Here is a 10,562-nt window from a genome sequence, read left to right on the forward strand (position 1 = left end):
CGGTCCTGTCAGGTGGAGGATGCGGGTACCAGTAGGACTGAGAGGGGATCAGAGAGCCTGCTGGATGTTATCTTCACCCCCCATACCTTACTGTACCAGCAGGCCGACTCACCTGAGGCAGCAGCCAATCACAGTCCGCCGCTGTCTGCCTGCTCATTCCTCTGCTGCACCATCAAACTCAAAGGGCTTGTTTCTCCTGCATCTTGACATCAACAATCACTTGAGACTGAATTCAGTTTGGGGGGACCCAGTGGCTTGACTTTCTTATTATGATGATACTTTTCATTATCTGTTGATAAAGAAGGTTTGATAACATTGAATGTTTAACCCAAATTTTTATAATCAACGTTGACAATGTGAATACAACCTGAGTCCCCAACTGGCTCAAAATTCTCTTGTTGTGCAGGACTTTTAAATATTTCCTCGGAGACAAATGAATGTCCAAATACCAAACAATACACTGTTTACATTTATTATGCTATGTATCTGTATAACAGTAACTTCTCTTGAACTCCAATTTATTGAAAACAGTGATCCAAAACATCATCACTACTGTGATTATAGTGCAGTAATATTGAGAGACATTATTGTCCAAATGTGAAGTGGTTTGTGTTAATTTAATTTAAAACCTATTTGTGAATATACATAACGAACTATCAGTTAAAAGGATAAGGGCCTCTGAGCTGGGGCCTAATTCATTTGCTAATCCTGGGATCTGCTTAGTCAAAGTGTCTTAATTTGATCAGTTTTGTGCACATATGTTGCATATCTTTCAATTGTTGTTGCATCAAATGACCGTGACGAAAACCTGGCGCCAGACCAGACTGCACTTTGTATTCGTTGTAGGGGCAACAAGGGGTTTAATGGGGCCCACCACCTTATCTCTGGCTCTGGGGCCTCATAGTGGGTTAATCCAGCCATGGACAGGACATGGTAAAATGCACCTTTATGGGAAATCACACAAACCATCAAATTTAGCTATTTGTGTTGGAGTAAATATGGTATGTTTCTTGACAATAGGATATGCACATATACACCTGGATCTTTACTTTCTTTACATCATCAACCACAATGGAAATTCAGTCCTGTGGAAAGTTTAGGCACTTCACATGTTCAGATTCTTATCCATCACAGAATACCATTGGGGGGGAGGTGTCTGAGTGGTCCTGGCAGATGGTGTGGGCCCTCACAGAGCCCTGATCTTAACATCATGGAGTCAGTGTTCATGTGAAGAGACAGAAGAACGGAGGCACTTTCTTTAAGACGTTTGGAACAACCTCCCTTAAAAATACACCTCGAATGCAGCAAGAGAAGAATTGGTTACACTGAATACTGGATTTATTTAGTTATTTTATCTCCACTTTACTATATATTCACTTTACCGCAATATTTTTAACTTAACATTAACTTTACATTGATACCTTTTCCAGAGAACTGTCACATTCAGTAATTCAAGTAAATAATTGTCCGCATTAACATAAACTACAGCGTGAACAGGACACAGGGCGACATCTGGTGGCGGGAAGTTGCACCTGCAGGGATTTTTCCGTGTAGGTAAAGTAGACGTGGCAGTGACGTCACTACCGGAAATGACCCGGATCGGAACTTTAACTCCTGCGTTATTTAGTTTTCACCAGAAACATCGGGAGCTCTCGAAATATTATCTAATATCGACTGAAGTAAGTCCCGTCTGTTGGTTTTTCTCGTCTTCCGAACTAAGCTCAACATCGCGGGGTTGGTTTAGGTCGAACAGAAAGGAGGTTAGAGGAGAGAACGTACGAAAACCCCGGTTAGCTTTCTGGAGCTAACGTTAGCATGTGGCTAGCCGGTGAGGCCGCGATCAGCTGGGTCTTGACGGGCGGCCTTCCCTCTTACACAGGACCCGTCCGCACCGTCTCTTGATAATCATTCTTACCTAACTATGTGTATATTTAGCTCGGCCATGGCTTTATTTACGAGTCGTGGGCGTCATCCCCTACGTGTCACCTGGCTGTTGTTGTTTAGCTCAGTCGGTGTGACGACAACTGTGAGCTAACGGTACCTGGAACCAAACCGGGAGCTTTATTCAGATTCAAAACAATTCTGTCTGTGAAATGGCGACAAGCGGCTTTAACAGTGTTAAATCCTAAAAGCTGTCATGCAACGCGCCTTGTTTTCAGACGGTGGGTCGCATGTGTCCGTGAAGAACACCGCCCCTTGGATGTGAGTTCGTCCACAGAGCCGGAGGTCTTCTTATCCACCCACCCTCACATCGGAGGAGGACACCGACGCTCCCGGGCGGCTTGTGGTCTTCAGCGGGCAGGTGACACTCTCCCGGCGGCAGGATGACGTGCCGTGACCGGACTGTTGAGTTCCAGTCAGCCTGTAAATCTCTCCAGGGCAGACAGGTATGTTTGGACAGCACAAAATTAAAACGAAATTTAAAATGAAGACTTTCTAAATTAAGGCCTCGGCTGCTTTTGGTTTTGGTTCCTTGTTCATGATCCCCTCCGGTTGGTTTCACTAAGGGTTCAGTTGTATAACACATTTAATGTCTTATGGGTGGATGCCTGTTTAACTTCTTTAGTTAATTTCTCAAGGCAAAAAAGTATAAAATACCAGGGTTTTGTCCAGTGTCCTATAAAAAAGCCTATGATTATTTATAAACTACACAAGTGTGTTGACATTTACACGTCTTCAAAGTAGATTCTTGTTCCTGTTAAGGTGACGTGTATGGATCCAAGACAAAAGCGTATAAGACACAGGCCCAGGGGCGTCTGTATGAAGTCACTGTTGATATTTCATGTTTGAAAGTCAAAGGACACTGTTGAAAGATGTTAAAGACAGACAGAAGTATCCCAAAGGGCCACAAAATAATAGCAAGAGGTTTAGAAAGACCACAGAACAATATTGCTTATTATGACCTGTTGATTTGCTGAGCTAAACAACCCTTAGCATACTCTTATCTGCCAATTTAATATTAAGTTAAGAAAACATTGTTGTTGTTTTTTTTACTTCTACAGCCCTGATAAGATGTCTATTATCCTCCAAAAACAACTGGCAACAAAATGATTATGATAAATGGCAGTCAGCAATGCCAATATACTGACCTTTAGTAGTTGAAAACTTAATCACAATCGATAAAACACCTTTCGAGGATCTTAATCAGAAATAGTTGTTTGTCATGTTAAATTGGCAGTATTGTCAAAGATCACACCACTTGATTACATTTATAAGATATCAGCACTCATTTTTCAGTGACAATTACGTTCACATAGTTTGACCAACAAACTAAAACTTAGAATTGATTGTTTAGCGATATCAGAAGGACGTATTATTGACTATAATGTTTAGTTGGTCAACAGAATAGCAAACAATGAACTGCCCACCACTTGACCATTCTATCAGTCATGTTGAGAAGACCTTTCATATGTTCGCAGTTGCCTGTCATACATACTCTTATGTCATACTGTACTTACTCCCTCCTTCTGCAGAATGGAATACAGCCTAGTAAACCAGCTCTCAGCGCTCTCAGGCAGCGCAGTGACTTCACAGTTATGGCCAAGTAAGTTCCAGACAGAATTTTTTTTCATGAGTTTCAACAGCTCATTGTTGTTTGTTCTTTTAAGTTGATTTTGTGTGTTCAGCTATTTTTATTCACACATTATTATCCTCCACATGCTTATTGCATAATATTTGTTTGGCCTAGCTTATCTTATAGACTGTTAGCAGTGAGACACAGAAGAAGATTAAGTTGATATAATCATCTTCTCTAACTCCTGGTAAGAATCCAAGCAAACATGTTTCACAGCCATATTTCTGTTTGTTTCCTTGTAGGAGAATTGGGAAAGACCTCAGCAATACATTTGCCAAACTGGAAAAGCTCACTATCTGTAAGTGTTCCAGCTCTATTATTTTAGCATCTTTTAAGATTTTATAAAAATTCCTGGCTTTGTTTGTGAGGTCTCTGATTGGGCATGTTGTCATTTTGATGCTTTAGTGGCAAAGAGAAAATCTCTATTTGACGACAAGGGGGTGGAGATTGAGGAGCTAACGTACATCATAAAACAGGTGAGTAAATTGTTAATATCTCATGAAATTTGCGTTAAATATACTATACATTACTTGTGAATAGAGCAGCTATCTACAATCCTGTAAATTAATTTCTACATCTCCTCTGTTTATGTTTTTAGGACATCAACAGTCTAAATAAACAGATAGCACAACTGCAGGACTTGGTAAGGTCCCGCGGTGCTCCGGGTGGTCGACATATCCAAACCCACTCTAACACTATAGTGGTGTCATTACAGGTATATTCAACAAGGTCTAATTCACAATGAATTGTGTGATGAATGAATTGGTTCTTTTCCAATTAACAACATGTAGAATAGATTATTTTCTTCATTGTCCACATGTTAATATTGTTTTCTTGACATTTTTAATAACATTCTGCTTTTGTTGATGTACAATGAAATAAAGTGGGCAATTTTATGAAGTAGTTTTGATGAAGTTTCACTTTTTTTAACTTTACTTCGACTTCTTTTATCCACAGTCCAAACTGGCTTCAATGTCCAATGACTTCAAATCAGTCCTAGAAGTAAGAACAGAGGTGAGCCATACTTAACATTTTCTATACTCGATCATTCAAAGTCAGAAGACACAACAACATTTTGAATCAGACAGTTATTCAACCTGTTCACTGTCTCCATCCTTCGTCTGTTTTCCTACAGAACCTGAAGCAGCAGCGCACCAGGAGAGAGCAGTTCTCGCAGCCTCCTGTCTCGTCCTCTCCTCTGATGGCCAACAACTTCAGTAAGTCCGTCCATATCTTAGCTTCAGGCTTGTAGTATTAAAGTAATGGCAGCAACAGGTAAACAATGCATGCTGTTCTAGCCTCTTCAGGGAGTGTTCACTTTATGATATTATTGGTAGGCAAAGTTTGGTCTCAAATATCTGCCCTCACAAAACAAGTCCATCCTTCTCCACATTTACAAATCAGTTTTTCCTATAAAAAAAATCCTTCATCTGATCACGTAATTCATAAAAAACTGTGCTGGCAATTCCAACAAGTGTAATAGAGTGAACACACCTTCATTTAAGCTTGGTTTTTGCTTTAAGGGAAAATTCAACATATCTGGCAAAATGTGAACTAAGGAGGAGCCGGGGAAATAATTAAACTGGCTTCTTACCAGAGACCCTCTAATTATCACTGGGAGCTTCCCGTGCAGGCATTTACACTGTCAGTGGAAAGTTCATGTGCAGCCTGTAGTCTTCAGGTGTTACTGACAAAATTTCAAGCAAAGTGTTTATTCTAAATACCTTGAGAATTATAAAGACAAATAAACTCTTGAACATGACATTAGATCATAATTCTTAAAACAGTTGAGACTCACTTTAACATCCAGTGATTCTGACTTTTAAACCCACCATGATTTATAAGCTTTTTCACAAAAAGCTACCTAAATAGAAATATATAAAGATGTTTGAAACTCTCACAGTTGGCTAATGTTTCCTCATGGCATAGTAAAACAAACTATCAATTATTATTACCGTGATAAAATGTTTGTCTTTGCACCTATACCTATTCCATCATATTTTGAATTCGACGGTATCTACAATGGGCATATTGCTTGAAATGAATTCAGGTTGAACAGAAATTTGAGCTGCCAGTGTATTTCTGAGAACAACCAGCTGTTGTAGTAGGGAACTGCTCGAAGTCCATGTGAATGATTTATACTGTATTTGGTCATCTATAATGCAAAAATTAAAAAATATTTTAGGGAGCCGCAAAAAAGGGGCCCAGGAGCCGCATGCAGCTCGTGAGCCGCGCAATGACTACCAGGGCTATACAACCTCAAATTTAAAAGGTATTTCCCTGGTCTGTTTGACTCTCCCAGTGGGTATAACTAGCTACTGTATCTGCCCGCTGTTCTCACTGTTTTCCCCTCTACCATTTAGCATTTCCATCTGGTCCTATTGAAAATGTGTTTGTGTTTTGCTTGTTGTGTCCCTTCAGAGAGCTCAGTCCTCATGCAGGATGAGTCCCGGAGTCTGGGTGACGTGGCCATCAATATGGACTCTCAGGCCAATCCCTTGCAGCTCCAACTTATTGATGAGCAGGTAGAATGAAAACCTTCACCCAAAACTTGTACCAAATAGGAAAACTGTGCATATGTTCCCTGACAAGGCCTCTTTTTGAAATCCTGCTCACTGTGTCATTGAAGGACTCGTACATCCAGAGCCGTGCAGACACCATGCAGAACATCGAGACCACCATTGTGGAACTGGGCTCTATATTCCAGCAGCTGGCACACATGGTCAAAGAGCAAGAGGAGACGATTCAGAGGTGAGATGGAAACAGATGGAGGATCAACGACGGAGGACTCTCAGAAACCTAAAACATAAAATACAAAAACTTTTGACAAGCAAGACTCTGTAAATGGAAACTGAAAAATAAATAAGTGCACTCTAGTATGTGAACACAAAGTATTGATTAGTAAATCATTGTCATTCAGTGCTTTAAAATGTAAGATTTAAAGAAAATAAATAAGCCGTAAAGTGATTTGATTGTCTTAAAAAGCTCAGTTGGACTGATCCTTTTCCCTGTCGTGTATTTACAGGATCGATGCAAACGTGGAGGACACTCAGCTGAACGTGGAGGGCGCCCACACAGAGATCCTCAAATACTTTCAGTCGGTCTCTTCCAACCGTTGGCTGATGATCAAGATCTTTCTCGTCCTCATCGTGTTCTTCATCATCTTTGTCGTCTTCTTTGCCTAAAGAAGGGAGGACCGGCTAAAGGACAGGGGAAGCGGACGTTAAAACTAAAGCTGGACTAAGACAACACATCCAGACTTAAAATTTGAAGGACAGGCTCCTCTGTCAAAGTGACGGCTTGATGGAGGCTTGGGATCCACTCAGATTAATACAGACTTGTCGGTTATTCCCAAGCCCCAGACTCTATCTTAATTCAAAGATTCAGTGAAGAAAGAAGATGATGAACTCTGTCCAAACAAAAAAGAATTAATTATCTAAAATCCTTGCTTTGTATAGAGAGAGCGGAAAACTGCCCTTCTACTTTGACCAACTTCTCATAAACATTTAATCCAAATGGCTATAATTTAATGGTTTGATTCTGCAAACTGTCTTTTTAATTTCAATTTTTTTTTCTTGTCTTCCCTTTCCACATTTCACCCGTTATCATTATTCCAAAGCCAAACAACAGAACTGGACTTTATCCTCAGATTCCTTTGCTTCTTACTTTACCGGCTTTTTATTGAAGAGAATAACTGTCTCATTTATCAGTGAAATTTCCCTTAACACCATTGAGTTATGATGAGGAATATTTTTAATCCTTTTCCCTTTTGTTTTTCTTTCAATGTCTTTTTTGCCAAACAAATACTCTGAATGAACTGTGACACAATAAGAAGACATTCTCTGTGGGCTGGCATTTCGTCTCCTGAAGGCACAAGGAGGCAGTTAGAGACAGTTAATGAAGGGGACTTTGTTAGTTTCATCCAGGAACGAGCTGTATGACATGTTGAGCTATGTAAGAAAACTGTTTTAAATTAAACTGGTTGCAGCCGTGAAGCATGTTGAATTGTTGGGAAAGTGTTTACTTTCCACATTTGGAGCAGCAGGAAGACTACAGCCTACGAGTGTCTGAAGGGGACCCGGGTTTGACATCAGTGCCTCTGACGGGGTTGCGCTGGTTTTGACGGCCCGCTAAAGAAGTGACTCGTTCAGCCAGATTCCCTGAAGTGTCTGGTTGAATATCACTGTTGTAGTTGCTTCCCTCCTTTATCTAATGTACAGGCAGTATTTGAAATGACCACAGCTTTTTAAGAAGAAAGAAAACATCCTTCCTGTTTTTCCTCTTGTTTTTTTTTTTTAGCCAAATGCCTTGACTTCAGTGTAAATAGTGATAATGATGTATTGATAAGAAGTGCATACTAATAAAAGAATAATGGGGTGCTGGCATTTTGGATGAGATTTTCTTGAGATAATAGGATTAGTCAGCAGGGATATAATTAGCCATGCTGAGACTCACCAGCAGAGACGGGCTAAATCGGGCCACGCTGCAGTTTATATTCCCAATATTTACCCCACAGTTGTAGGGGTTTTACTTTTCCTTCCTGTCAATTATTACGGTAAATATTTTTACCTTGTCAGTCACAAATGGCCAAACATCCATTATCATTTGTCCATTTAGTGTAAACCTAACGGTGACTCTTGTGGCCAAAATTATATTTAGTCTAAAATGTTACTCAACTATACATTTAATTCCAAAAATCCCAGTGGCATTTGTGAAAAAACAAGTGTTTTAATCACATATGTTTATTTCTCCGAATACATTTCATATACACCATAAAAAACAAGATTTCAAATGACTGACATGATGAGGATTTGCTTAATGGATACACTATGTGAGCACCTGCTAACTGAGCTGATTTATCCAACAGTTGAACTATCCACAGGAATGGCCTGAGCTGAACTTCCCCGCTCTCTACGCTGACAGCTGTTCTGTTGTTTGGTGAGCATCAGTCACATGGTTTTTAGAGATACCTGAAGCATGTGAATGTTAAACAGTCAGGAGATCTTACTCTAGAAAATTCAATGCAGCACATTTTAGTTTTTAATCTACATTAGGGTCTCACCTCTAGAGATGGCAGCGTCCTTCAGTCTACTAGAGAACCTACCGTGAGATGCAAGCCTGGTAACTGTTGTCCACAGATCATTAATGATGCTGACTCTGGTGAACCTTTTAAAAATTTCCTTCAGCGCCACCATGAGGTTCACATTTGTATTTCTAGTGGATGCTCATAAAATCTGGGACATAAATCAGCCAAACAAAATAAAATGTTAACCACTCTTCTTCCCACATGTCGAAACAAGAACAATGATGCTTCTTGTGATGGACTAAAGTTCATCAGCTAATGGACAGTGTTCCTGAAGGTAGAGACATCTTTTTTTGGCCTCTTCTCTCCAGGTTGGCCAGGTTAGAGGAAATCTAGGGAACATTTTTCATATCTATCCTTTCACCCCTTCCCCCTGATTTATGTTGGCCTTCTGTAATCCAGGCTCACTTTATCTCCCCTCCAAAACACCTCCACAAGTTCCCGCCCTTCTAACACCCCTTCTGGATTGACCTGACTCCCTCCTTCCTCTCACCCCTGGGCACTGTGCTCAATAGGGGTAATCTCTGGCATGCTCCTGCTCCTTCCTTTTCTTGCCCTGGCCCTGATGGCCTCCTCCTCTGCTCCATCCTCCTCCTCCTCTTCCTCCTCCTCCTCGTCATACCAGTCCACCTGCTGCTGCAGGTTCCCCCTGGAGCCACTCATGCCGCTGCCCTTGAAGAAGTGCCCCGTGCGAAACTTTGTGCGGAAATTTACGAAGGAGAGGCTCCTGCTGCGCTGCTGCTTCTCGAACACGGTGTCCTGCTCCTGAACGTATTCGTTTCCGTTCATCTCGTCCACGCAGTCGCGCAGTACCGAGCGAAACAGCCGGGCCACCTCGTGAACCTCGGGCTCCATCTGCGACACCATCCTCCTGAACCTGCAGCAGGAGGAATAAGGAATGGTGATGATCAGGACCAGCAGGATCATTCAACACATACACTTACAGAGCTTTAGAATCACCTCAAAACACAACCCAAACAAGGTCAGAATAGCAAAGCTGATGACACGGACAGATATGTAGAGCCTAAAGGGCAGTTTTTAAAGGGGTCCAATAATCCCCAACTACGCCCGTGGTAGGATATGAGCGCTCATTATACTTAACTAAATTTACTATCACAGAAGGTAATGAAAACAAGCAACTACTTTAGAGTCTGGATCTGTGAATTTGGGGCATTTGCCAATCGTTCTCAAGGCCTCTCCTCTCAGCTTGAGACCCCGGGCCATTGCTTGCTTTGCCTTCCGTGTTGTGACGATGATGTCATTTGTAAGATGCTGTGCATGTAATATTATCTCTTAGGAAAGAATAAGTTATTAAAGTATCAGCTCTCTTCTTGAGTTAAATTGAAGGGTTCTACAGGGATCAGTTTGAAACCCTGAAGCTCTCTCCTCATCTTCTTCTTCTTCATGCTGTGTTCCCGCCTGCCCGTCTTTCTCTTTCAGTCTCTGTGATTGTCTTTGGCTCTCCTTCTCTTATTACTTTGTATATTTCTACATGTCCTCGTCTTCTTGTCACATCTTTTTCTCTCTCTTATTCGACTATGTCTTCTTCCTCACCTGACGATCAAAGGGCCACACTGTGCCGGAGGGATCTTGGCACAGAGCTCCTGCAGCTCCAGCAGGTCGTTGGGGGTCAGCTCATAGGGCTGTAGGGTGGGGGTGTTGGCCAGCCAGCTGTAGTCGGCTGTGGAGGAGGAGCTGCGACGGCGGCGGAGGCCCTCTGTCATCCTCTCTAAACGGATGCGTTCAGTGCGTTTCACAATGGCCCCAAGCTCCAACATCAGAGTATTGGTTACCAGCTCCTCCGCTGTGCGCTGGCCAGGGACCTTGGGCTCAAGGGAGAAAACCGCGGACCAAGGAAACATCTGGGGAAGAAGGACAGGGTTGGCGGATGGTTATGTTACCTTA

The 10,562-nt window shown here is 41.7% G+C and overlaps 2 protein-coding genes across 3 annotated transcripts; one reads left to right on the forward strand and one right to left on the reverse strand.

The window, feature by feature from the left end:
• The first annotated feature begins 1,554 nt into the window (after positions 1-1,554).
• Positions 1,555-7,574, forward strand: stx5a (syntaxin 5A). 2 transcript variants are annotated; one of them, XM_053429067.1, is made up of 12 exons: positions 1,555-1,679; positions 2,160-2,387; positions 3,474-3,544; positions 3,817-3,872; positions 3,980-4,050; positions 4,173-4,289; positions 4,532-4,588; positions 4,710-4,791; positions 5,760-5,846; positions 5,996-6,099; positions 6,204-6,325; positions 6,600-7,574. In XM_053429067.1, exons 2-12 carry the CDS (start codon positions 2,325-2,327, stop codon positions 6,757-6,759), a joined length of 990 nt encoding a protein of 329 aa, XP_053285042.1. In that variant the 5' UTR covers positions 1,555-1,679; positions 2,160-2,324; the 3' UTR covers positions 6,760-7,574. The 2 variants fall into 2 exon arrangements, with proteins under 2 accessions (XP_053285042.1, XP_053285043.1); XM_053429068.1 differs by lacking the exon at positions 5,760-5,846.
• A 732-nt stretch (positions 7,575-8,306) lies between these two features.
• On the reverse strand, positions 8,307-10,519 carry zgc:162144 (RD3 domain-containing protein). Its single transcript, XM_053428676.1, has 2 exons — positions 10,212-10,519; positions 8,307-9,534 (listed from the first exon to the last, which is right to left on the reverse strand). The coding sequence occupies exons 1-2, from the start codon at positions 10,517-10,519 to the stop codon at positions 9,147-9,149; spliced, it is 696 nt and encodes a 231-aa protein (XP_053284651.1). The 3' UTR covers positions 8,307-9,146.
• Positions 10,520-10,562: the final 43 nt, after the last annotated feature.

The sequence above is a fragment of the Pleuronectes platessa genome, chromosome 8 (genome assembly GCF_947347685.1).
Source record: "Pleuronectes platessa chromosome 8, fPlePla1.1, whole genome shotgun sequence".
In the NCBI taxonomy this organism is placed as follows: Eukaryota; Metazoa; Chordata; class Actinopteri; order Pleuronectiformes; family Pleuronectidae; genus Pleuronectes; species Pleuronectes platessa.

Excerpts from the sequence above, each read along its gene's own strand:
- stx5a (XM_053429067.1), top strand. The coding sequence starts at position 2,325 with ATGACGTGCCGTGACCGGACTGTTGAGTTCCAGTCAGCCTGTAAATCT. Across the intron at positions 2,388-3,473 it reads AATCTCTCCAGGGCAGACAG|AATGGAATACAGCCTAGTAA; the intron begins GTATGTTTGGAC and ends CTCCTTCTGCAG. Across the intron at positions 6,326-6,599 it reads CAAGAGGAGACGATTCAGAG|GATCGATGCAAACGTGGAGG; the intron begins GTGAGATGGAAA and ends GTGTATTTACAG.
- zgc:162144 (XM_053428676.1), bottom strand. The coding sequence starts at position 10,519 with ATGTTTCCTTGGTCCGCGGTTTTCTCCCTTGAGCCCAAGGTCCCTGGC. Across the intron at positions 9,535-10,211 it reads TGTGGCCCTTTGATCGTCAG|GTTCAGGAGGATGGTGTCGC; the intron begins GTGAGGAAGAAG and ends CTCCTGCTGCAG.